At 43.2% G+C, this 27,532-nt stretch overlaps 1 protein-coding gene across 2 annotated transcripts; it reads right to left on the bottom strand.

Annotated features, from left to right (window-relative positions):
* Positions 1-1,633: 1,633 nt before the first annotated feature.
* LOC105943964 (zinc finger protein 501-like) lies at positions 1,634-22,656 on the bottom strand. 2 transcript variants are annotated; one of them, XM_045149985.1, is made up of 5 exons: positions 22,508-22,656; positions 14,606-14,732; positions 9,640-9,732; positions 7,257-7,354; positions 1,634-3,289 (listed from the first exon to the last, which is right to left on the bottom strand). In XM_045149985.1, the coding sequence occupies exons 1-5, from the start codon at positions 22,517-22,519 to the stop codon at positions 2,036-2,038; spliced, it is 1,584 nt and encodes a 527-aa protein (XP_045005920.1). In that variant the 5' UTR covers positions 22,520-22,656; the 3' UTR covers positions 1,634-2,035. The 2 variants fall into 2 exon arrangements, with proteins under 2 accessions (XP_045005920.1, XP_045005921.1); XM_045149986.1 differs by lacking the exons at positions 7,257-7,354; positions 22,508-22,656 and having other exon boundaries at positions 14,606-14,626.
* Positions 22,657-27,532: the final 4,876 nt, after the last annotated feature.

The following is a 27,532-nucleotide window of genomic DNA, read 5'->3' as shown; positions in this document are numbered from 1 at the left end:
AAAATATGATGACATCAAAATAAGAGAGACTGATTGAGATGGGGAGGGGATATGATGGAGAATGGAGTTTCAAAGGGGAAAGTGGGGGGGGGAGGGAAGGTACTACCATGAGATATTTTTTATAATCATGGAAGTTAATAAAAAAATTTAAAAATATTTATTTATTTTTAAAAAGTGGTACCCAGGCTCTTCTTTGCTTTATGAATCCGTTTTTTTTTTTTTTTTTTTTTTTTTAATGACATACTGTCCTGCCACGTGGATGTACAGGTAGTGGGTTTGGGGTCAAGTTACAATTGATGAAGTGATTTGAAACAAATACTTGCACCCTCAGGGTCTTTCAGTCAAATAGTGTATCACAGTGACATAAATTAACTTATACAGCAAATCCTCTCTGTAATTTCTGTGTCCTAGGGATTATAATAAAAAAACCCAGGAAGTGCTGGAGAGATGGCTTAGTGGTTAAGGCACTTGCCTGTGAAACCTAAGGACTCATGTTTGACGCTCCAGGTCTCTCTTAAGCCAGACGCACAAGGTGACGCAAGTGCACAAGCTCGCACATGTGCAAAAGGTGGCACACATGTCTGTAGTTCAATTACAGTGGCTGGAGGCCCTGACACACCAATTCTCTGTCTCTTTTATTTATTTATTTTATTGAGGTAGGGTCTCACTCGAGCTTATGCTGACCTAGAATTCACTATGCAGTCTCAGGGTGGCTGTAAACTTATGGCAATCTTCCTTCCTCTGCCTCTCAAATGCTGGGATTAAAGGTGTGCCACCATGCCTGGCCCTTCTTTCTCTATCGCATTAAAAAAAAAAAAAGGCCAGTCTGTTGGGCTTGCCTCAAAAATAAACAAATAAATAAACAAATAAAAGCCCAGAAATGTATCCTGTCACTGAGGAACACAATGCAAATGTGTGTGTGTATTTTAGGTACATATTTAACAGTTCCATCTAAAAATTAACTTCAATCATAGGTATAGTTACATTTTTCTGAAACGAATTCTTGTGTGGGTTTAAGCACAGGTCAGAAGAGCATATTAGCTATCATACTTTACTATTCTGCACCCCATTATTTCCTTGAGTCATGGCTTTTTTTTTGAGGTAGGGTCTCACTTTAGCCCAGGCTGACCTGGAATTCACTATGTAGTCTCAGGGTGGCCTCGAACTCATGGCAATCCTCCTACCTCTGCCTCCCAAGTGCTAGGATTAAAGGCGTATGCTACCATGCCCGGCTAGAGTCATGGTTTTACATCTCATGGAGAACTAGTTGTTTAGTTGCTTTTTGGATACACTGGGTGGCTAGCAAGCCCAAGATATCTTCTTGTCTCCATCAATACAACACAGTATTGGAGGTTACAGGCATGTACAGCAAATCCCAAGTTTGTATGCCTATTGAGCCATTCCCTCATACCCCCAAATTTGACATTTTACTGAAATATTTCACAAAATCAAGGTTTCCAGACCTCTAATCTAATGAATCAGGAGGATGAAGGATGATCATGAATATAAGAACAACCTGAACTACAAAATGAATGGAAAGACTACACAGGTATTGTTTCAAAGATATCCAATTAGGAAAATTTCTAACTGAAGAGAATGAAACAAATGTCCTTGCTCAATGAAACATCATACATTTGCTGCAACTTGTCCAAAATTTCCTGTATTTAAAATTGATCCATAAATGTTCAATATACAAATGACATGCTAGAACTTTCAGATATACATATATAATATAAATTTCACAAAGCAAACTGCTACTGAGTCACATCCCGAGTCCAACCATTTTTCAAATTTCAAAGACGTTCTCAATTTCATAATTTGATACTTCTAATGTGAGAATGTGGCTGAATTTTTCTTTTCTAATTCCTATATTTATAGGATTTCTTGATGACAAAAACTGACAGTATATTGTACCACGGTGTATTCCACTGTTTAATCACATTTGCTGGTTTTGTGATGTATAGTTAGTTGTGACTTAAGAGTAGAACATTTTCCCACATTCTGTGTATTCATAAGGCTTCTCACCCCTCTGAGTTCACGTTTGAACAGTGAGGTGGACCTTCTGAATGAATGCTTTCCCACTTGCTGTGTTTTCATTGGGGTTCTCAACCATAGGGGTTTGCTCATGAACAGTGAGGTGCATCTCCCGAGTGAAACCTTTCCCACCCGTATATTCATAGGGCTTGTCATCTACATGAGTTCTCTGATGAACAGTGAGGCACACCTTTTGAGTGAAAGCTTTCCCACATTCTGTACATTCATAAGGCTTCTCACCTGTATGAATTCTCTCATGAACAGTGAGGTAATCCTTCCGAGTGAAAGCTTTCCCACATTCTGTGCAGACATAGGGCTTCTCACCCGTATGAGTTCTGTGATGTATAATAAGGCGTCCTTTGGTGGTGAAAGCTTTCCCACATTCTGTACATTCATAGGGCTTCTCACCTGTATGAGCTCTCTCATGAGCAACAAGGCACACCTTTTGAGTGAAAGCTTTCCCACATTCTGCACATTCAAAGGGTTTCTCACCTGTATGAGTTCTCTCATGAAGAGTGAGGTGCATCTTTCTGTTGAAAGCTTTCCCACATTCTGTACATTCATAGGGCTTCTCACCAGTATGAGTGTTTTGATGTATCTTAAGGCTTCCTTTGGTGGTAAAGGCTTTCCCACACTCTGTACAATCATAGGGCTTCTCACCTGTGTGAGTTTTCTCATGAAGAGTGAGGTACTCCTTGTGAGTGAAAGTTTTTCCACATTCTGTACATTCATAGGGCTTCTCACCTGTATGTGTTCTTTGATGTTTAATAAGATTCCCTTTCCTGGTGCAAGATTTCCCACATTCTGTACATTCATAGGGTTTCTCACCTGTATGAGTCCGCTCATGAAGAGTGAGGTGATCCTTGCGAGTGAAAGCTTTCCCACATTCTGTGCATTCATAGAGCTTCTCACATGTATGAGTCCTCTGGTGTCTAGTGTGTTGTTTCTTGCAGTAGAAAGATTTGCCACAGTCTAAACATTCATAGTGCTTCTCACTTGTATGAGTTCTCTGAGGTTCAGTGAGGCGTGACTTCAAGAATGTTTTCCAGCATTCCTTACACTCATATTCTTTATTCTCTATTCGATGAAGATTCTGAGGTTTAGCAATAGCTGAGTTGTAGTACAAATATTTTTTGCATGTGTGAGGCAGCAGATTCCTTGTGTGTTGTGGCTCCTGGTAAAACATCCTCATACTTGCTTTACCTTCATAGCATTTTGTTTCCTGGCAGATTTTCTGATGCACTTTCAGTTCAGTCTAGAGATAGAAGAATTTGTTATACTTCTCACACCTACAGGCTTTTTCCTAGCATGTGCTTCCTGAGGTTTTTGTGAACTATGATTTCTCAAGTGTAATATTCCTCACAATCATATTGTATTTTTTTCCTGTAAATACTTTGTTATTTAGAGAACATGCTCCTACATGGCATATTTGATTGTTTGCATCCTTATTTGACTCATTTCTTGAGCTACATTGTTGCCACATAAACAATGAATTTTCAATGTTTATTGGACTAACTAGAAATTTCCTTTTTTTTTAATTTTTATTTTTTGTTCATTTTAATTTATTTATTTGAGAATGACAGAGACAGAAGGAGGCAGAGAGAGAGAGAGAATGAGAATGGGCGTGCCAGGGCTTCCAGCCACTGCAAACAAACTCCAGACGCGTGCGCCCCCTTGTGCATCTGGCTAACGTGGGTCCTGGAGAATCGAGCCTTGAACTGGGGTCCTTAGGCTTCACAGGCAAGCACTTAACCACTAAGCCATCTCTCCAGCCCTAGAAATTTCTTTAGTATGAAACTTCTATATGTGCCAGTATGACCTTTGTTTACATGGATGTCCCAGATCAAATACATTTAAATGGCTGAGGAAATGGCTCTGTAATTAAAAATATGTACTATCAAGCCTTGCTGTGCCAAGTCTGATTTCCCAGCACCCAGATAAAGCTGGCTATAAAGGAATACATGCATCTGTGATTCCAAATTTGCCTGAAACAAATGAGAGGTGTAACCGGGAAGCTAATGGGCCATCTTGAACATGCAGAAAGCACAGGAGCCAAAGCAACAAAGGGAGATCCTGTCTTAAGTTGTGTGGAAGAAGAGGGTATCAAGGCTGTTTTTAGACCTCCACACACACGTGGTGGTATGTACACACTCATGTTCACACACAAGCATATACACACTTACTAAAAAATATATCGACGGCTGGAGAGATTGCTTAGTGGTTAAGGTGCTTGCCTGCAAAGCCTGAGGATCTAGGTTCAATTCCTCAGTACCCATGTAAGCCAGATGCACAAGGTGGCACATGTGTCTGGAGTTAATTTGCAGAGGCTGTAGGCCCTGGCCTACCCATTCTTTCTTTCTCTCTCTCAAATAAATAAACAAATAAATAAAATTAATAAAAATATACTGAGGGATAGGGAGATGGCTCAGCAGTTAAAAGTGCTTTCTTGCCAAGCCTGCCAGTCTGGGTTCAATTCCCTAGTACCCACAGAAGTTAGATGCACAAAGTGGTGCAAGTATCTGGAGTTTGTCTACAGTGACAACAGGCTTTGGAGCACCCACATTCTATCTGTTCACAAATAAATAAGTAAAAATAATTGAAAAACACATACTGAAAATATCACTGTGACGTGTGTCATTAGCGCAGTAGGCAGTGTGTCAGTCTCATAAAATATCACTGTGAAATTTGATTGTTATGGAGCTCAAAATGCTGAAGAGGTCTAAAATATTTGTCTAATAAACTAAAATAGGTTTTTCTCCACCACACATCTTATCAAGCTCATTATGGAGAAACAGTACCTTCTGTCATGTATTCAGTTCTTTTGTAAGTGTGTGTGTAAATATAATGCATATGCATATCTATGCATGCTTTGGCCAGAGGTTAATTTTAGGTAGCTCCTTGAATTGCTCTTTGGAGACAGGGTTTCACAGTGAACCAGAGGCTTGCCAAAATTCTAATAGTTTGGCAGAGTAGCAAGCCTCAGAGATTCAGCTCTATCTATCTTTCCAGAGATGGGATTACAGGTACATGCCACCTGTATATGTAATAGATTAAAAAAAAATTTAAATTTATTTATTAGCTGGGTGTGGTGGTGCATGCCTTTAATCCCAGCACTTGGGAGGCAGAGGTGGGAGGACCACCATGAGTTCAAGGTCACCCTGAGACTACATAGAGAATTCCAGGTCAGCCTGGGCTAGAGTGAGACCCTACCTTGAAAAACAACAAAAAATTTATTTATTAATGGGTGCGCCAGGGCCCCTAGTAATTGCAAATGAACTCCAGACACAAGCATCACCTTGTGCATCTGGCATATGTAGGTCCTGGGGAATCAAACCTGGGTCTTTTGGTTTTACAGGCAAGCACCTTAACTGCTAAGCCATCTCTCCAACCCCTAAAAAAAAATTAATTTATTTGCAGAGAGAGAGAGAAAATGGGTGCATACCAGGGCCTCTAACCACTTCCAATGAACTCCAGATGCATGCACCACTTTGTGCATCTGGTTTTAGATGGGCACTGGGGAAATCAAACCTCGGTCATTAGGATTTCAAGCAAGCACCTTAACCTCTAAGCCAGAGCCATCTCTCTAGCCTCATCTATGTTGAAGACTGTTTTGTTTTGTTTGTTGAGGTAAGGTCTTGCTTTAGCCCAGGCTGACCTGAAATTCAATATGTAGTCTCAGGGTGGCCTTGAACTCACAGTGATCCTCCAACCTCTGCCTCCTAAGTACTGTACTGAAGATGTATGTCACCATGCCTGGCTATACCTAGTTTTTTGGTTTTTTTTTTTTTTTTTTTTTTTCTCTTTCTCTCGAGGTAGGGTCTCTAGCTCAGGCTAACCTGGAATTCACTATGTAGTCTCAGGGTGGCCTCAAACTCATGGTGATCCCCCTACCTCTGCCTCCTGAGTGCTGGGATTAAAGGTGTGTGCCACCACACCTGGCTTCTACACCTAGGTTTTTAAGTGAGTGCTGGGTATCTAAACTCAGGTCCTCATCCTTGTGCAGCAAGTACTTCACTACCTGACCCATCTCCCCAGGCCTGAATTAAGTTCTTTAGGAAACATTCCTAGCTTCCACTTATTGTGTTCAGATTTGAAATATGTTGAGAGCATGCAGGAAAACTGTTGACAGCAAAATAATAGATTTTTAAAAATTATTCATTATTTATTTATAAGAAGAGAGAGGAAAGAAAGAATAGGCACAGTACGGCCTCCTGTCCCTGCAAATGGAACTCCAGATGCATTGCCACCTTTTGCATCCTGCCTTCCACGGGCACTGGAGAGTTGAGCTCTGGGCTGTCAGGCTTTGCCAGCAAGTCCCTTCAACTGCTGAGCCATCTTCACAATCCCCAAATGAATAGATGTTTTTAAAAGACATTTAAAAATTTATTTTTATTTTATTTATTTATTTAAGAGAGAGAATGAGAATGGGTGCACCAGGGCCGCCAACCAGTGCAAACAAACTTCAGAAACATGCACCACCTTGAGCATCTGGCTTATGTGGGTACTGGGGAATCAAACCTGGAGCCTTAGGCTTCATAGGCAAGTGTCTTAACTGCTAAGCCATCTCTCCAGCCCTGAATAAAGTTTTTTCTTAGAAACAAAACAAAACAAATTTATTTATTTATTTGAGACAGAGCTAGAGAGGCAGAGAGAGAAACAGAGAGAATAAGTATGGGTGTGGCAGGGCCTCCTGCCACTTCAAACAAACTCTAGATGCATGTACCACTGTTGTGGACATTGGGAACTTGCACTCAGGCTGTCAGGCTTTGCAAGCAAGCACTTTTAACTGCTGAACCATCTCTCCAGCCCCACATGAATAGATTTTTATTTTTTTATTTTATTTTATTTTTTGAGGCAGGGTCTTATTCTAGTTCAGGCTAACCTGGAATTCACTATGTAGTCTTAGGGTGGCCTTGAACTCATGGTAGTTCTCCTATGTTTGCCTCCTAAGTGCTAAGATTAAGGGGTGTGCCACCATGCCTGGCTTTAGCAGATTTTTATGAGTAAATTTCTGTCCTTTTTTTTTTTTTTTTTTGGTTTTTCGAGGTAGGGTCTCACTCTAGCTCAGGCTGACCTGGAATTCACTATGTAGTCGCAGGGTGGCCTAGAACTCATGGTGATCCTCCTACCTCTGCCTCCCGAGTACTGGGATTAAAGGTGTGTGCCACCACTTCTGGCTTTATGAGTAAATTTCTTGAAAATAAAAACTGTTTTATACTTACTTGAACCATTTTATTATTTACTGTCTTACTATTGGTGATTCCAACTTGCCACAAATGTTGCTTGCAATTCTCCTGGCTGGTCTCAATTGGGACAGTCACTGTATAAACATCAAATAATATTTAACATATTATTATATAAATTACACTTGTCATTTTTTACTATACTAGTGCTACAGTGCTCCTTCTTATCCTCATAAAAGTTATAAACTAAAACTGACTTATCATAACTATGCATTTTATTATTTTATAATTATAACAAATTTTTGTTTTACTCTGTTGAAACATGAGATAAAACAACTATTTCTCTATTGTTCTATTGTACTAATTACATATATAATATCTTACATCATACCTCTTTCATATATGAAATGGGAAGATTTTCTTTGACTAGTCACATTTAGGAGGTAGGCAGGTTGAAATATTCTCATATGCTATGAAGAAATATAGGCTATAGATAGGATCTAGTACATTTTTTCTTTAAATTTGTTCACTTCACCCAGAGAAAGCAGTAAATAAATACTCAATGTAATTCTTTCTTTTTAAATTTTTTTTTGTTGTTGTTGTTTATTTTGATTTATTTATTTGAGAGTGACAGACAGAAAGAGAGAGAGAGAGAGAGAGAGAGAGAGAGAGAGAGGAAAGTAGGCACACTAGGGCTGCTTAGCCACCGCAAACGAACTCCAAATGCGTGTACCCTCTTGTGCATCTGGCTAACGTGGGTCCTGGGGAATTGAGCCTTGAACCAGTCCTTAGGCTTCACAGGCAAGTGCTTAACCGCTAAGCCATCTCTCCAGCCCCTCAATGTAATTCTTAAGCAAATCATCTATATCCCAAAAGAGAAGACAGGTTTTGTTAAATTACTTAATAATCTACTTTATGTTTCACACAATTCATTCATTACCTGGCTCTACATACTTTCTAAAATAACAACAAACTTTTATTAAAAAAGAGATGGGAGCCAGGCGTGGTGGCGCACGCCTTTAATCCCAGCACTTGGGAGGCACAGGTAGGAGGATCACCGTGAGTTCGAGGCCACCCTGAGACTCCATAGTAAATTCCAGGTCAGCCTGGGCTAGAGTGAGGCCCTACCTCAAAAAAAAAAAAAAAAAAAAAAAAGAGATGGCAGGGAGCTTGGTATGGCTCGTTTTTTTTTTTGTTTTTTTTTTTAAGGTGATTGCTTGCACAGCCTGTTGGCCTTGGGTTTGGTTCCCCAGCTTCCACAGTAAGCAGATACAAAAAGTGGCACATAAACCAGGCGTGGTGGTGCATGCCTTTAATCCCAGCACTCGGGAGGCAGAGGTAGGAGGACTGCTGAGAGTTTGAGGTCACCCTGAGACTACATAGTGAGTTCCTTGTGCATCTGGCTTTACATGGGTACTGGAGAACTGAACCTAGGTCATTAGGCTCTGCAAGTAAGGGCCTGAACCACTAAGCCATCTAGTCCAGTCCATTAGACTTTTTTTAAAAAAAATTATTTGCAAGGAGAGACAGGAAGATGGGGGGAGGGAGAGAATGGAGTGCTAGGTCTCTTGCCACTGCAAACAAACTCCTGATGCATGTACCATTTTGTGCATCTGACTTTATGTGGGTACTGGGAAGGAAACTGAACCCAGAATGTCAGGCTTTGCAAGCAAGTGTCTTTAACTACTGAGCTATCTTTCCAGCCACTAAAGCAAATTTTCTAAGAAGTTCTATATACAGATTAAAAAATGTATATTTATTTATTTATTTGCAAGCAGAGAGAGAGAGAGGGAGAGGGAGAAGACAGAGCAAATGGGCATGTCAGGGGCCTCTAGCCACTGCAAACGAACTCCAGATGCATGTGCATCTGGCTTTATATGGGTACTGGGGAATCAAACCTGGGTCGTTAGGCTTTGCAAGCAGGGACCTTAATGACTGAGCAATCTCTCCAGCCCTGTATACATAGATTGAACCAAATCTTAACAAAACTTGCTTCAGCAGAAAACAAGGAGATGGGTTGACATGGGCATCCTAAAACTGTATAAGTGAAGTGTCTGATATATAAGAACATCTCGGGCTGGAGAGATGGCTTAGTGGTTAAGTGCTTGCCTGTGAAGCCTAAGGACCCCGGTTCGAGGCTCGGTTCCCCAGGTCCCACGTTAGTCAGATGCACAAGGGGGCGCATGCATCTGGAGTTCATTTGCAGAGGCTGGAAGCCCTGGTGCGCCCATTCCCTCTCCCTCTATCTGTCTTTCTCTCTGTGTCTGTCGCTCTCAAATAAATAAATTTTTAAAAAGTTAAAAAAAAAAAAAGAACATCTCTTTTCAGGGCTGGGTTTGGATGAAAGTTGGTGAAAACAGCTCAATATGACCAATATCTGATGAGCTTTCTTCTTGATGACCTCCACTGGTCATTCACTTACCTGGAAAGCTCTGGATTAAGGAGTCTGCTATATTCCATGGCCCAAATCCATGCTCCAACTTGAAGATCAACTCTGGCTTGGTCATGCAGTGCCCTATAATGGTAAATAATATACAAGTTAGGCTAGAGTTCAAGGTGAGGTGCACTGATAAAAGACAACAGTGCCAGTTCAGGACCTGAGCTATGATTAGAGAACTAGAAACTTTTATTAGAGAGGGTTTATACTAACAATGTTTGGTGACTAGAATATAATTTGCAAGTAACATTAAATTTCATGATAAATATGCCTAGACATTATTTTTAAGAAAATTTATATAAGTGAATAAGAGAGAAAACACAATGAAATTAGATGATATTTAGGAAAAATTGATCAAGAGAATGTTCACAATAAAGAGTCAAAAATTTGAGGGGGTTAGGGAGATGGCTCACAGGATATGAACACTTGATTTATAAATACAAGGGCCTGAGTTTGAGCCCTAGCACCAGCTTAAAAAGCTGGACATGGCCATATGTGCCTGTAACTCCTGTGGTGAGGGGAGTACAAACAGGAGAATCACAGGGGCTCATTGGACAGCCAATCTGACCGAAAAACTAAAGCTTCACGTTGAGTGAGAGGCTATATCTCAAAGAAGACAGAAGGGTAATAGAGCAAAACACCAAATGTTCTCCTTTATCCTGCACACATACATATGCAGGGTGTGCACATCTGGACATACAAATGAATACACCACACACACACACACACACACACTCCTCTCACAATACTACATGTAGACACACCATAAAACAAATTAACAGGGGCTGGAGAGATGGCTCAGCTATTAAAGGTGCTGTTTGCAAAGTTTGACGGCTTGGGTTTGATTCCCCAGTACTACATTCAGTAGCACATGCGTCTGGGGTTCACTGGCAAGAGCAGGATGCCCTGGTGCACCCACACTCTTCATATTCTCTCTCTGTGTGTCAAATAAGTAAATATAAAAAATTTACGAGGTAAGAGCTCAGTTAATGAAATGAAAAAAATTCGAAGGTGATTTCATGACTCAATTGGTAAGTCGGAAGAAAAAAATTCTAAGCATAAACCTGGTCATTTAAAAATAACCTAGGGGCTGAAGAGATGGCTTAGCACATAAGGCACTTGCCTGTGAAACCTAAGGACCCATGTTTGACTCTCCAGATCCCAGGTAAGCCAGATGCACAAGGTGACGCAAGCATGCAAGGTTGCACATGCACATAAGGTGATGCGCCCATCTGGAGTTTAGTTGCAGCGGCCCAAGGCCCTAGAATGCTAATTCTCTTTCTCTCTCTCTCACTTACTCTCTTTTGTTCTCTCATAAAAAAAAGCAAAAACTTAGAAAGACAGCCGGGTGTGGTGGTGCCCACCTTCTAATCCCAGCACTTGGGGACAGAAGTAGGAAGATCACTGTGAGTTCAAGGCCACCTTGAGACTACATAGTGAATTCCAGGTCAGCCTGGGCTAGAGTGAGACTCTACTTTGAAAAAGCAAACAAAACAAAACAAAAAACCTACAAAAACAAAATACTGAAACAATGAGGAGAGATAGGCATTTAAGTATATGTCTACCACTATTAAGAAAGAAACTAGTAGGCTGGAAAGATGGCTCAGCGGTCAAGGTGCTTGCCTGCAATGCCTAATGACCTGGGTTCGACTCCCAGAACCCACATAAAGCTAATGTATAATGTGGCACATACATCTGGAATTCATGTGCAATGTCTAGAGGCCCTGGTAAACCTCTTCTCTCTCTTTCTCTCTGTATATAAATTAAAAAAATTTTTTAAAGAAACTTAGGGTAGAAACCTAATGGGTGTTCAAGAAGAAAAGAGAAAGGACAAAAACATGGGATGTAGTGAATGAATCAAAGATGACAAGAACAATAGTACATGCAGGGTGAAGAAACTAAAAGGGACCCTAACAGATTTTACCAACAAATGATCTGTCTCATTTATAGTCAAACTTACAAAACTCCAGGACAGAGTTCTAAATACTTTAAGAAGAAAGACTAATGCTACAATGAACCCCAGGGGTGTAACGTCTGCTGCTGTCTGGCTAAATGTATATACTATGCTTACCAAACTGCCCAGCAAGCACTTCTCTTAATGTTCATACCCTTATATTAATGCTGCTCTCACTTTTGGTAGAGAATCTTCTCTTTTTAGATGGCAGTGACCTTGGGATGACTCAGAAGGCATTATGGTGCTAGAAAGAAGTGACAGGAGTGCTCAGTATTGCAATATCTCTATCACACCTTCCAAGGCTCAGGGTCTATTGCAGAAGAGGTGGCAGAAAGAATGTAAGAGCTAAAGGAAAGGCAGAACTCCTTACAACGTGCTCCCCATAGACACGAAATGGCCTGGATATCCATGACCTCACAGTGCCTGATACTACCTACACAAGACCATCATAGTAGGGGAAAAGATCATAACATCAAAATAAAAGAGAAACTGATTGAGAGGGGGAGGGGATATGATGCAGAATGGAGTTTCAAAAGAGAAAGTGGGGAGGAGTGAGGGTATTACCATGGGATATATATATATATATTTTTTATAATCATGGATGTTGTTAAAAAAAGACAACAACAACAACAACAAAAAACAAATTAAAAAAAAAGAAAAAAGACTAATGCTATATATAAAAGAAAACCCAAGGTTGGAGAGAGATGGCTCAGAGTAAAGAGTACTTCCTGTACAAACCAGAGTGCCTGAGGAGGCCTGAAAGACCACTCACATTCAACCCCTAGCACTCACACAAACAGCTAGGCATGACTATGCATGTTTGTAATACCAGTCCTGTGAGAAGTAGACACTAGACAATCACTAGGATTTGCAAAAACAGCAGGAAGCTCTTGATCAGTAAGAGACTAGCTCAAGAAAAAAGGGATGGAAGAGTTATGGAAGGGGACCCCCAGGGCACCACATGGGCACATACCAATGAATACACTGCATACCACACCACACCACCTGCAAAGCTTCATCTTAACACCAATTATGTTCTTGATAACTAGAAAAACACTGTTCTAATCAATATTTCAATCATTGTCTCAATCATATATAAGAAACAAACATCCCAATTATTAAAATAACCTTGATCAAAATGAACAAATATGAAGTCTTTGTAATTAAGTCCTCAAAGCACAGTAAAATGATATGAAAGAAAACAGTAGAAAGGTATTGGCATAGAGAGAGGCACATATTGGAACAGAACAGATAATCTAAATACTAAAGCTTGCATATCTAGTGTTATACTTTCCATCTAAAACATACAACAAACACCAGATGCTAAAGCCTTTGTCTGTGGTAATATTATCAGATACTACCCAATGGAAGGACCTGAAGCCATTGGGGAAATACCACTGAGGGGAAGTTAGATGTCAGCCCTCCTCAGCTTCCTGGCTGCAATGAGGTAAGCAAAACTGCAATACCATGTGCTCCTGCCATGATGTTCAACCTTACTGCAGATCAAAGTGAAATGGCCAAGTAACCATATGCTGAAATCTTTGGGGAAGAAAAAATAGAGCCACAGGCATGGTGGAACACAACTTTAGTTCCAACACTTGGAAGGCTGAAGTAGCAGGGTTACTTTGGAGTGTGAGGACAGCCTGGAGTTACAAAGTGAGTTCCAGGTCAGCTGGGCTAGAGTGACACCTTGCCTCAAAGAGTGAAGGGGAAAGAGCATGGTGACCCAAAGATCTTGGCCCAAATTCACAGCAATTAAGAAAGCCATAAAGCAGATACTAAGTCAATGCTGATGGTAGAGGGCCTATGAAAATTCTTTTACAAGATTTTTATGAACACCTCAACCAAGGTTCTAATTAATATTGCCTTCATTTTTTTTTTTTTGTTTGTTTGTTTGTTTTGTTTTTGCTTTTCAAGATAGGATCTCACTCTAGCCCAGGCTGACCTGGAATTTCCTATGTAGTCTCAGGGTGGACTTGAACTTACAGCCATCCTTGTACCTCTGCTGGGATTAAGGGTGTGTGCCACCATGCCAGGCAATATTGCCTTTTGCCTAAATTTGTATAACATAAAAAGGTAAAACTGGGGCTGGAAAGAGAGCTCAGTGGCTAAAGGTGCTTGCTTACAAAGCTTGTTAGTCTAGATTTGAATCCCCAGTACTCACATAAAGCCAGATGCAGAAAGTAGCTCATGCTAGCTGAGTGTGGTGGTGCATGCCTTTAATCCTAGCACTTGGGAGGTAGAGGTAGGAAGATAACTGTGAGTTCTTGGTTACCCTGAAACTAGATAGTACATTCCAGGTCAGCCTGGACTAGAGTGAGACCTTACCTTGAAAAAAACAAAAACAAAACAAAATAAAACAAAAAAGTAGATAATAAAACAGTGGTTGCAGACATGGGAAAGGAGAATGTGATGGAGAGAGCATGGGTAGTGTTTACTGGGGTGCACATGGAAGCGATGAATAACTTATGTGCTACCCAAAAGTAGTACATATATGGTAGATAGTGACTAACTGAATATTTCAAAATAGCTATCAAGAGATTTTAAATGTCCTCAAAACAAGCAAGACTGCCTGAGCTGACTTACCAGGTACCTGGTATTATCTGATCATTACATATTATATAAATGTACTGCAAAGCCATGCTGTTTTCCATAAACATGTGCCATTACCATGTGTCAGTTAAAACATATAACATGAATTAGTATTAAAATTTAACAATGGGGCTGGAGAGATGGCTTAGCGGTTAAGCGCTTGCCTGTGAAGCCTAAGGACTCTGGTTCAAGGCTCGATTCCCCAGGACCACGTTAGCCAGATGCACAAGGGGGCGCACACGTCTGGAGTTCATTTGCAGTGGCTGGAAGCCCTGGCATGCCCACTCTCTCTCTCTCCCTCTTTTTCTCTATCAAATAAATAAATAAATAAAATTTAAAAAATTTAACAATGATTCTTATGCCTATCAACCAGTTGCTATGATAGGTACAGGGAGTCAGACTCACCCAAGAACAGCAGGCTGCTGTAGTTCTCCAGCATCACATCCCTGTAGAGGGTCCTCTGGGCAGCATCCAGCTCCTGCCACTCCTCCCAGGTGAAGTCCACAGACACGTCTTCAAATGACAGGGACCCCTGCAATGACACAGATCTCTTCAACCCAAGTCCTGAGCCTTGGTAACAAAAGTAGGTATTCTATGGGGATCTTAGAGTATATTAGAAGTGTCACTTGGTTTGCATTACAAACGAAAGAAAAATTGGTACAATATCTTACCTGAATTCATGTCAGAATTCAAGAAAATGTGATTAAAGTTTTCCAAGGAATTACAATACAGTCTGCTGCCCAACCTCAACCCACTAAAACATCCCTTTCTACAGAGTGTGCCCATGCACTAAGTTCATCAGCTCCCCCCCCCCCCCCACCACCAGGGAGAGTCTCGCTCCAGCTCAGGCCAACCTGGAATTCACTATTCCTCCTATCTCTGCCTCCCAAGTGCTGGGATTAAAGGCAACGTGTGCACCACCAAGCCTGCCCCCCTTTTTTTTTTCAAGGTAGGGTTTCACTATAGCCCAGGTTGACCTGGAATTCACTATGCAGTCTCAGGGTGGTCTTGAACTCAGGGATCCTTCTGCCTCTGCCTCCCAAGTGCTGGGATTAAAGACGTGCACCACCACACTCAGCTTCTGAGTCCATCAACTTTAATGTGGTCTATTTGAGGGAAGATAGGCAAAACTGCAAGGTCTGGGAGCAAAGGGTCGTGGGGATATGCAAACCCCCTGAACTGCAAAACAAATAGTTTTTAGTGGATATATAATCACTTACTTGGTCTAAAATCCCCACCAGTAATGCAGAAGAAGGTGAAAGCACAGATTCCTATCTATTCAAAGAAAATGTACATATTCTTTTTTTTTTTAAAAAAAATTTATTTATTTATTTGAGAGAGAGAGAATGGGTACACCAGGACCTCTAGCCACTGCAAGTGAACTCCAGATGCATGTGCCACCTTGTGCATCTGGCTTTACATGGGTATTGGGGAATGAACATTTGGTTTTCTAGCCTCCACTTCCCAGTGCTGTGAATACATAAATGTGCCACCAAACCATGTTTATGCTGTACTGGGGATAAATCTGAGTTCTGTGCAAAATAAGCAGCACTCTACCAACTAAACTATATCCTCTGCCTCTACAGTTTATCAAAAAGAAGAGTTTAGCATAGATTTAAGCACAGGTATTAACTGAAGTGAGAGGCACTGGAGGAAAACAGTATACAGGCAAGAACAGGGGTGTAAGCTTCTCAAGACAGAGTCACTGTCAAGTCTCCTACCAGCAGACATATGTACAGAATGGTTGTTTCTGAAGTTACATCACAAAAGGCAGCTAAGGAACATACATGGAATCATATGTGGTTTAGTAGGTGTACAGGACAGAACACAGCTGACAGGTGAAACCCAGGCTCCTCCTTCTGTCTGTTCACATCTTTCCTTCCCCTACTCTGCTGCTTCTTTTCCAATTCATCTACAGGAGGAAGCAGGAAGGACCAAGGTGTCACTTGTTCAAGGAGGGCAGTGGAAAATGAAGTTCAAATGGATGGGCTGCATGGGAAGTGCATTTTTGTTGTTGTTGTTGTTTGCTTTTCAAAGTAGTCTTGTTCTAGCCCAGGCTGACCTGGAATTCACTATGTAGTCTCCAGGTGGCCTTGAACTCACAGCGATCCACCTACCTATGCTTCCCAAGTGTTGGGATTAAAGGTATGCACCACCACGTCTGGCTTGGAATTCTTTTTTAACTTAAAAAATTTTTATCTGAGAGAGACAGAGAAAATGAGCACACCTGCGTGTGCCCCCTTGTGTGCATGTGTGACATTGTGTGCTTGCATCACTGTTAGTGGGACCTGGAGATTTGAACATGAGTTCTTAGGCTTTGCAGGCAAGCACCTTAACTCCTAAGCCATTTCTCCAGCTAAGTAAATAAATATTGTTTAAAAGCTTAAAGAAGAAAAAAAAAAAAAAAAGACAGGAACTCTGACTCTCTTCTGCTACCCTCATTCCCGACACTGAAGGGGAGTCAGTGTAGGTCCTGGGACTTTCATGAGCAGTAGAACATTCTGGGTAATCAGACAGCTGCAGAGCAGATTGACTCTTGGCCTCCTTTCCCTTCCTTGACCTTCCCTCCTTTAGGTGTCTTCTGAATGTCCAGGTACCTCTTTCTTCACCACAGCCCACTGGGTACTTAAAGCCTGCTTCTGCTGTCAGGTTTCCTTCTGTGAGAGAAGTAAAGGTTAGCCAGGCATGGTGGCACATGCCTTTAATCTCAACACTCGGGAGGCAGAGGTAGGAGGATTGATTCTGAGTTCAAGGCCAGCCTGGGACTATAGAATGAGTTCTAGGTCAGCCTGGACTAGAGTGACACCCTACCTCAAAAAACAACAACAACAAAAAGGTCATACTAGGAGGTAATATACACTTATGCCTTAAGCATGGCTCATGGCTATTTTAAAATTTTATGTTATTTATTTGAGAGAGGGAGAAAAAGAGAGAATGGGTGCACCAGGGCCTCTAGCTACTACAAACTCCAGATGCATGCACCACCTTGTACATCTGGTTTTATGTGGGTACTGGGGAACTGAACTCCAGTCATTAAACTTTTCAGGCAAGTGCCTTAACTGCTGAGCCATCTCTTTAGCCTGCTCATTGCTATTTTAACATTCTTATTTGAAATGCCTCCATACAGAATGAATAGTAGGCAAGCTTTACAGCCCAGTTTGCCAGTTTTGCATCTCAGGGCAGTCAACAAGATCCCACAGTAAGGAGCCCCATTCCTATACCATGTCTCATTTATTTTCCATTTCCTTCTACCCTGCATCTTCCCTATGTAAGGTCATGCTTCTATCCACAGACTTTCACAGTTTCCCTCAGACCCCTAACCCCTCTGACAGAACTCCATTCTCAGATCCTGGCCAAAATTTCATTGTCCCTCAAAACATTTTGCCCACAATTGTTTATTGACTCACAACCACTTATCCCATCAGATTACTGTAGACTATATACCTTGCCTCCCTCAGATACTCACTTCCAGCTTGTAACCCTCACATCCTCTCTCAAACTGTCACTTCCACCTTCAGATAGCCTCCAAATCTCCTTTTCCCTCAACCTCTCCTCCCCTCAAATTGCTCCACCCCACTCCGTCCTTACACTTGTATAGACTATTCTTCCTCCCTCAGACTCTCACCTCTTCCCACAGATAATCAGTTCCTCCTTCAGACATCAGACATTCATTTCATCCTTCAGGCCCATAAATTCCTCTCTAGGGTCATTACATCCTCTCTCAGGCTGTGAGTCCCTCCCTAACACTTGTCTTATGTCACAACTCTCAGGTCTGTCTTCCTCCCACAGATCTTCATCCCTCAGACACTATTTTATACATCACTTGGTTTCCAGGTCACAGAGGAGAGGACAGGTGGGCTCTAAAGCAGCCTTCAGTCTCTGCAAGGCAATTCTGAACTGTTGCCTTGCAGTGGTTCCACCACACTAGCAAGCAGAGGGGAACATTGTCCCACTTACAAGTCCAAAATGAGATATAACACAGGGACTTGTCTTCTCTGAAGGCCCCTAGGGCAAATGCAATTGGGAGTAGAAACAGGTCCCAGTTTATACCACTGAGCTTTACCCCCTTCTTATTTATTTTATTTATTTATTTTTGCTTTTTTGAGGCAGGGTCTCCCTCTAGCCCAGGCTGACCTGGAATTCACTGTGTAATTTCAGGGTAGCCTTGAACTCAAGGTGATCTTCCTACCTCTGCCTCCTGAGTGCTGGGATTAAAAGTATGCACCACTGGGCTGGAGAGATGGCTTAACAGTTAAGCGCTTGACTGTGAAGCCTAAGGACCCCGATTCAAGGCTGGATTTCCCACGTTAGCCAGATGCACAAGGGGGCGCACGCATCTGGAGTTTGTCTGCAGTGGCTGGAAGCCCTGGCGCGCCCATTCTCTCTCTCTCCCTATCTGCCTTTCTCAGTCTGTTGCTCTCAAATAAATAAATAAAAATTAAAAAAAACCACAACAGCCAGGTGTGGTGGTACACACTTTTTTTAAAACAATTTTTTAAATTTAAATTTTATTTTATTTATTTATTTATTTGAGAGCGACAGACAGAGAGAGAAAGAAGCAGATAGAGAGAGGGAGAATGGGCGCGCCAGGGCCTCTAGCCATTGCAAACAAACTCCAGATGCACGCGTCCCCTTGCGCATCTGGCTAACGTGGGTCCTGGGGAACTGAGCCTCAAACTGGGGTCCTTAGGCTTCACAGGCAAGCGCTTAACCGCTAAGCCATCTCTCCAGCCCTGTTGTGTTTTTAAAAAAAATATCTTAAATTTATTTTTTATGAGGAGGAGAGAGAATTGATGCACCAAGGCCTCTAACCACTGCAACTGAACTCCAGATTACCTTGTGTGTGTGTGTCTGGCTTATGTGGGTTGTGGGGAGTCAAACCTGGGTCCTTAGCCTTCACAGGCAAATGCTTTAACCACTAAGCCATCTCTCCAGCCCTTGTATTGTTTTTAAGACAGGTCTCACTTAATTGCCCAGAGTGGCATGGAGTCACTCTGTGTTGCATGTTTATCTTGAATATTTGATCCTTCCTCCTGCTTCTGTCTCCTCAGTAGTCTTGCTTATAGATGTGTTATCACTGTGATTGCCTTGGTAGTGAGATTTCAATTTCAACCCAGGTCTATTCCCTCTCCAGTGTCTCACACTAGCAGGCCATTGAGGAAGAAATCAAGAGAGACACTAAAGGTATCAGGAAAGGATGAGGCCTCTGTACACAGCTGCTCCTGGAATCCCAGATCCAGAGTTAAGAATGCAAATGGCTACTGACAGAGGTTAGCAGCAAGGTAACTTTCTTTTGTATGTAGTCAGTTTAGGGCCATAGGCCCAAAAGAATAAATATACCACTCTTCCCTGGAGAGATTCCAGTCTGATTCAAGAAGGCAAGAAAAAAGAAGCTTGGGAATTCTTTGAGAGCCACTAGTTAAGAGTTTTAAGCCCACCCAGGACACAGAGAAGCACTGTTGCCTCTCAACACAACACTTTTAGCCAGCTGAAGTCCCTTCCCAGACCAGCCCTGAACACTCACTTTCAGGGTGTCAGAGAGACATCACTAAGGACATATAGCTGGGGTTGAAGGCTCATAGCCATAAATCTCAGCACTTAGGAGCCTGAATTGGGATAACTGCCATAAAATCGAGGAGTGCCTAGCCTACAAACTGAGACCATATCTGAAAAGTCAAGTAACAATAAAACATACAAACAGAATGAGGAGTTAGGGGACAAGGGATGGAGGAACAGATTTGAAGATATACAGGGACAATCAGGTCCTTGTTCAGGTTTGGGTTTAAGCCTTATTTTCCTGCCCTTGAATCTCCAAATCTGGCTCCTCTACCCTGGTGACTCAGTTACCACAACTCATTAAATCCTGAAAACTGATAGCTATGGGGCCCAACCTTAGGGAGCAGACTGAAGAAAAGACTGCCCTACCTCCTCCCTCAACCCCCCAAAATCTGCTTCATGTCCCCAACCTCCTGGTCTCTTCTCCCCAAGGTAGGAGAGAAGTAGAGTAGGAAGAGTTAACCAACACCTATCCTTGAAGGCCTGGGGTCTCGGGTCCTAACCGTGCCCTGCTGGTCTTCTGTGCATCTTGCTATCTGTTGCAGTGAGGTTCGAATTGCTGAAAGAAATCACCCAACCAAGAACAGCTTGTGGGAAAAAGAGGTTTATTTTGGATTATAGGCTCGAGGGGAAGTTCCACGATGGCAGGGGAAAAACGATGGCATGAGCAGTGGGTGGACATCACCCCCTGGCCCACAAAAGGTGGATAACAGGAACAGGAGAGTGTGCCAAACACTGGCAAGGGGAAGCTGGCTATAACACCCACAAGCCTGCCCCAACAACACATCCCCAAATCTCCATCAGGTGGGAACCTAGCATTCAGAACACCTAAGTTTATAGGGGACACCTGAATCAAACCACCACTGTCCGTGTCTTCCTCTTCCTATCACCATGTCTGCACCTCTGTCCCTCAGCCTCTTTGTTGATTCCTTTGGCTCAGTCTCCTGCAAGGGTTGTGACTGGGTGCAGGGACCCTGAAAGGTAAGACATATTCAGCCCTTCCATCTAATTCCCACCTACAGACCTGCACTTGGGAGGGAGTGGAGAAGGCCGAGGTGGAGAAAAGGAGGGGAAAGGAAGCTAGTGTCCAGACTCCTGCTATGTGCCAGACACTTTCCTTAGTTCCCACCTTCACTGCCATATAAGAGGACACAGAGCTGGCCCTGTTGGTACAGCTGTTTAATCTCACATCCCTGGGAAGCCAAGGCAGGAATATTTAATGGTAAAGACCTGCCTGCCTGGGCTATAAAGTGAGACCATGTTTCTAAACAGAAGGTTAAAAAGAAGAATGAGGAGAAAGAACAACACAGGACTTGGTTCAGTGGCAGACGGCTTGCCTAGCAAACAACTTTTTTTTTTCTTTTTTTTTGAGGTAGGGCCTCCCTCTAGTCCAGGCTGACCTGGAACTCACTATGTGGTCTCAGCGTGGCCTCGAACTCATGGTGATCCTCTTACCTGTGCCTCTCGAGTGCTGGAATTAAAGGTGTGTGCCACTGCGATGGCGCAAACACAACTTTTTAGGTTGGAGTCCTAGAACCAGACACACACACACATACACGCGCATATAAACAGAGGAGGAAATAGCTCTGACAAAGGAAGTGCCTAATCAATATCACAGGAATCTTGGTTCCAATCTAGGGACTGCAGGCCCTGAAGCACCTCATGGGAAGAAGTGGTGAGAGTCCTAGAGACAGCCGGGAAAAATGGGCCAGTGACAGTGGAGATATAGAGTGGCACAGACACACCTACATTCAGACAAAAATCCAGACATTCTGAGACAGACCACAGAGATTCGGAGATTGACACAGAAAGACACAAACCCAGAGGAGCACAGGTGAGCTGGAGTGGGTTGAGACCACAATCCCTGGTTTTACCCCCCTGAGCTTGTGTCCAGGGAACTTCTGGAATGGATGGGAGGTGTCATCACACAGGCTGACAGCCCCTGCAGTTCAGCTTATACCAAGGCACCTACAGAAATCAATTTTCTGAGGACAGCCCACTATGGCCAAATATGGCCAGTTTCTATGTACTGCACCCATGCCCCAAAGTCTTCAGGGCCCACGAACAAGGGACTATTGAACCAGTACGGCCAACACCACAGTCTCCAGCACCAATCTGCCCCCTCCCCACCCAAAAACATCCCTTGCAGGAGACTTCCTCAGAGCCTATTGCTGACCTTGGCATTGGGAACCTCCATGTTTCCCTGTACCCCTATCTAGTGGTTAGACCAAAGGATTCCATGGGCCCATCACCACCTGGCTAGATCACGGTGAGCGGCCTCAGGAGAGTAGGGCCAGGTGGGGGCCACCAAGGGTCACCAGAGACAGAGCTCAGGACGCAAAGAGATGGTGTTTGGGTAGCTAGGAGGCACACTGGAACCTGCTGTCCCCAAAACAGATAGGATACCAAGTAGGCACCAGGTTCCAACACGCTGGAAACCAGATGAGGGATCCATGGAGTTAGGACGCTGACGGACAGAATACAGACATCAAATGGCATAGACGACAGGGAGTTAGGAGACAAGAGTTCTGTGGCATAAATAGGGTTTTAAGAGCTGCTTTGCCCTGGCTCAGGACACTGGCCTTACACTCCTGGACACAACTCTAAAGAGATGGCTGCAGCCGGGGTTAAACCGGGATCTCAGAGCCCGCCCGCCCCCTACCCCACGGCCAGTGGGGTCTCCCTGGGACGCTGGAGCCGCCCTTGCAAACACCTTCCCTTCCCCGGCTCGGGACGCCGCCGCGCTCTCACCATTTCCGGCATCCGGGACGTCTAGCGTCCTCTCGTGGGTCTCCACACACCACTGCCACGCAGGGCCACAGAGGCCAGGGCACAATTCTCCCCAGACTCCCGAGATAAAAACAACGTGGTAACGGCTCCCAACATGGTGGGCAGAACGCTGCTTCGGCAAGAAAGGCTCCCGCCCTGCGGCGAGAGCCCGCCCCCTGCTCGCAGCCTGCGAGTCTGATTGGCCAGTCTTCCTCCCGGGGCGTTTGGTTGGCCAGGACGTCAGGGCTCGCCCCCTCCGGCCCTGACTGACAGAACGCTGCGGGAGGGCGAGAGTGAAAGAATCCGCTGTCACAGCCTCTGATCCCCGCACGCTGGCTCCCCGGAGGACCGGGATGCCCAGGAAGCTGGAGGCGGTGTGCCCGGGCGTCCTGAGCCAGGGGAGGGAGCAGTCAGTGGCGGGGCTGGCCGTGGCTCCCCAGGCCTGAGCGCTCGGTTTGGGCCGCTGTGAGCGTTGTGCCCTCTGGCTAGAGGCTGGTGACCTGTCTGGCCCCCTCCCGGGACGCAGGGTGCCCAGTCCTGGATTATGTGGCCAGAGTCGTGAATCGGGGGAAGGAAGGTGTACCTCTCCTCCTGGACACTGCCCAGGGCTCCCCATTGTCTATGCTACTTGACAGGCAGCTGAAATTTAAGTCCCTAAGGGCCACCTGGTCCCCAAACTCCACTTTCCCAGACATCTCCATTGAACCACATCTCCCTTATGTTTTGATGTCTTTTTTGTCCGCCCCATTATCCATGTTATCATATTGATGTGCCCAATATATGTAGGTCATGGGATCGTGAATACAATTACCCATCTGTGTCTACAAGATAGTGTTCCAAAGCACTCCTCCCATCCATTGGCTCTTACAATCTTCTCCTTATGTCTTTTGCCATAGCCCAAGTCATTGGAGGGTTTGATAGATGTCTCATTTAATGATGACTACTCAGCCATCAGCACTTCTCAGCACTTTGTGCCGTTTAGTATACAGAGCAGTCACCACCATCTGAAAACAGAAACTTCTCTCACCAACCATGACAGCAGTACTAATACATGATCATATTAACAAGCATTTAGAGGGTGGCTTGTTGGGCACAGTATATCCATGTAGCCAAACAACTGCAGTAGCTCCCAAACCCTTGGGCTTATGCCCTTTTCAGTCATAGTTTTCTTTCTTTCTTTCTTTCTTTCTTTCTTTCTTTCTTTCTTTCTTTCTTTCTTTCTTCCTTCCTTCCTTCCTTCCTTCCTTCCTTCCTTCCTTCCTTCCTTCCTTCCTTCTTTCTTTCTTTCTTTCTTTCTTTCTTTCTTTCTTTCTTTCTTTTTCTTCGAAGTAGGGTCTCACTGGCCCAGGCTGACCTGGAATTCACTATGTTGTCTCAGGGTGGCCTTGAACTCAGGGCAATCCTCCTACCCCTGCCTCCCGAGTGCTGGGATTAAAGGTGTGTGCCACCATGCCCGGCTCCATTCATAGGCTTTTAGACTAGGTTCTCAATGCCAGGCATTAATGCCCTCTTGTGTAGTGAGCCTCAAATCCAATCTGTCCCTGTTGCACTTATAGTTTGCACATCTTGTGACTATTATTTAGCTGATTAAGACCACAGTCATCGATATAGGACCTCCCAGTACCATCCCTGCTAGTCAGCAGAGGCTTCCAGCTCAGTTGTTCTAGCTCGATATCTCAGTGTCCTGTAACTAAAGCATACACTGTCTTCCACAGCAGGGTCTTCACTATCTAATTCTGGTGAACCAAGAGGCTTGTTAATAATTTGTCTTGTTTCAGGAAGCTTTCCTGACCAACACCTCACTGGCATTGAAATTTTTCTGTAACAACCTATGGCTGTTAAGGGCGCAGCATTATGCTTTTTTTTTTTTTTTTTTAAGTAGGGTCTTGCTCTAGCCCAGGCTGACCTGGAATTCACTATATAGTCCAGGGTGGCCTTGAAATCACAAAGATCCTCCTACCTCTGCCTCCCAAGTGCTGGGATTAAAGGCATGTGTCATCACGAACGGCTTCAAACTCTGCCTTTTATTAAAACTTGTATATTTTTAACTAACAAAGAAGTAGATTTCCATGTGACTTATTCATAATATTTTTAGTTTTGACTAACCTTCCACCTAAACCTCTCTTCTCCATCCCCTTTCCTTGACCCCACTTAGACCACATAGAATCACCAGTATTCCACAGCTCTACTGACATATCTGCCCTTCCCTTCCCCTCAACACTCCTCTCTGTTCCTTACTTCATGGCCTCTTTGTCACTTCATGGCCTGTACTACTCTTACATGAAAATCTAAACATTTAATTGGTATATTATTGTAATTTCACTATTCTCTTGGCCATTTTACATTTTTTTTAAAGGTAGTACACACTTTAATATGGAAGGTGCTTTGACAGGGTTGCATGTGGGGGAAGACCCTCACAGCATGAGACAATTCATAAGCTACCATGCACAGAGAAGCTTTAAAAGGCTTTGAGGGCAAATAAGTTCTTGGACTACAGTTGATATGAAATGATGCTGGGGATATGAGAGCAAAACACAACAAGGTCTTCTGAATATGGCACTCAGTGTGTGTTGGTGGTATGGTGAGTGTAGCCACATTCCAAATATGACACTGAATGTGTGTTGGTGGCCATTTTACATTTTTAACCGATCTTATCATACTCATTGCTATTCTTTATACTTTCCACATACTAATCACTACACAAAAATGGATATATCTCATAAATAATACTAACTTCTTTTTTTTTAAATATTTTTTATTTATTTATTTGAGAGCGACAGACACAGAAAGAAAGACAGATAGAGGGAGAGAGAGAATGGGCGCGCCAGGGCTTCCAGCCTCTGCAAACGAACTCCAGACGCGTGCGCCCCCTTGTGCATCTGGCTAACGTGGGACCTGGGGAACCGAGCCTTGAACCGGGGTCCTTAGGCTTCACAGGCAAGCGCTTAACCGCTAAGCCATCTCTCCAGCCCAATAATAATAACTTCTGTCACACAACTTTAATAACTATACATATAATCCCCTTAATTTTATTATCTCTAAAAACCTAAATAAATCATAAGATTTCTATCCTTTCAATGTAGTTTAAACAAAACATTACATTGTTAGCCGGACATGGTGGCACATGCCTTTAATCCCAGCACTTGGGGGGCAGAGGTAGGAGGATCACTGTGAGTTCGAGGCCACCCAGAGACTTCATAGTGAATTCCGGGTCAGCCTGAGCTAGAGTGAGACCCTACCTCGAAAAAAAAAAAAAAATTACATTGTGTGTCTAGTACAAGAAGCCTACTATTTACCAAGAGAGTATTCCAGAAATGCTAACTCATGCAGGCACATATAAAATTACAGCTCTAAACTCTTTGCATGTGTGCAGTATGTGTGTGTGTGGGGGGGAGTGGCATATGCTTGTGTATGTGCTGATGTGGTACCTTATGGGCTTGCCTGCAAAGGACAGAGAATTTTGGGTGTCCCCTTCCATTGCTCACAGGCCAGGCCTGTCTTTTTGATCATTCTGAAGCTTGCTGTTCATGAACACCTGTGATTCTCCAGTCTCTATTCCCTACAGGACTGGGATTATACACATGTATGGCCACACATTGCAGGGGTTCTGGACATTCAAATTTAGGTAGTCTCAGGCCCTCATACTTAACCACTTAGCCACCACTCAAGCCTGGCTTTAACTTTTTTTTTTAAAAAACATTGTTTGTTTTTTATTTATTTGAAAGCAACAGACAGCGAAAGAGGCAGATAGAGAGAGAATGGGCGCACCAGGGCCTCCAGCCACTGCTAACGAACTCCAGATGCATGCGCTACCTTGTGCATCTGGCATACGTGGGTCCTGGGGAATACGAGCCTCGAACAGAGGTACTTAGGCTTCACAGGCAAGCGCTTAACTGCTAAGCCATCTCTCCAGCCCATTTATTTTAAATATATATATTTTTAATTTATTTGAGGGGATGGGGAATGGGTGTGCCAGGGCCTCCAGCCGCTGCAAACAAAATCCAGATGCATGTGCCACCTTGTGCATCTGGCTTATGTGGTTCCTGGGGAATCGAACCTGGGTTGTTTTGGCTTTGCAGGCAAGTGCCTTAACTACTTTAACTAAGAGAGAAAGAGTGACAGAGAGAAAAAGATTGGGCACACCAGGCCCTTCACTGGCTTTAACTTTTAAAGGACAGTAATCTTCCATTGGCTTTGTGAGGCCCCTAAATTTGGGCAACTAAAATTAATTCTACATCACCCATTATTCTACTTTCATAAATGCAATTTCAGTATTTCTTATTTTAATAGGAATTGCTTAATTAAATTTAATTACTCAGTCATATAAAATTATTCTCCCAATATCTCTCATTTAAATATGTATCCTACATACAATACCAATACCATTTCAGCCAGCCAATGAAACCATTGTCTTTTTTTTTTTTTTTGAGGAAAGAGTTTATTTTGGCTTGCAGACTTGAGAGGAAGCTCCATGATGGCTGGGAAATACAATGGCATGAACAGAGGGTGGACATCACCTCCTGGCCAACATCAGGTGGACAATGGTAGCAGGAGAGTGTGCCAAACACTGGCAAAGGGAAGCTGGCTATCACATGCATAAGCCTGCCTTCAATAATATTTTACCTCCAGGATGCTCCAATTCCCAAATTGTCACTAGCTAGGGATCCAGCATTCAATATATATATATATATATATATATTTATGGAGGCCACCTGAATCAAAACACCACAATGACCAAGTTATGAGGCTGTGTAATTTTGAAATTCAGGCGATACATGGATAACCAGGCAGCCTCAGACAAGGATGAGGGTGGGGGTGGAGCCCACAGGGACTCATGATTGTTGTAAAGAAGGACTGAGGAAACCATTATTTCTAATTGGGATTGAATATTTCTCAAGGCCTGGGAAGGGGCTTTGGGAACAGGGTGGGATTACTTGATAAATTTTTCCCATTTGGTTTGGAGAATAGTGAACCTTTGCTCTAGCAACTTGGAAAACACAGGTTTGT

Source organism: Jaculus jaculus, chromosome 5, assembly GCF_020740685.1.
Source record: "Jaculus jaculus isolate mJacJac1 chromosome 5, mJacJac1.mat.Y.cur, whole genome shotgun sequence".
NCBI classification, from domain to species: Eukaryota; Metazoa; Chordata; class Mammalia; order Rodentia; family Dipodidae; genus Jaculus; species Jaculus jaculus.
This window is presented reverse-complemented; position numbering and strand designations above follow the sequence as displayed.

Bases quoted from the DNA above. Each gene is read 5' to 3' on its own strand.
- LOC105943964 (XM_045149985.1), bottom strand. The intron at 7,355-9,639 runs GTAAGTGAATGA...ATGTTTATACAG, and splicing joins CTTAATCCAGAGCTTTCCAG to TGACTGTCCCAATTGAGACC. The intron at 3,290-7,256 runs GTAAGTATAAAA...TTCTATCTCTAG, and splicing joins TAAATAATAAAATGGTTCAA to ACTGAACTGAAAGTGCATCA.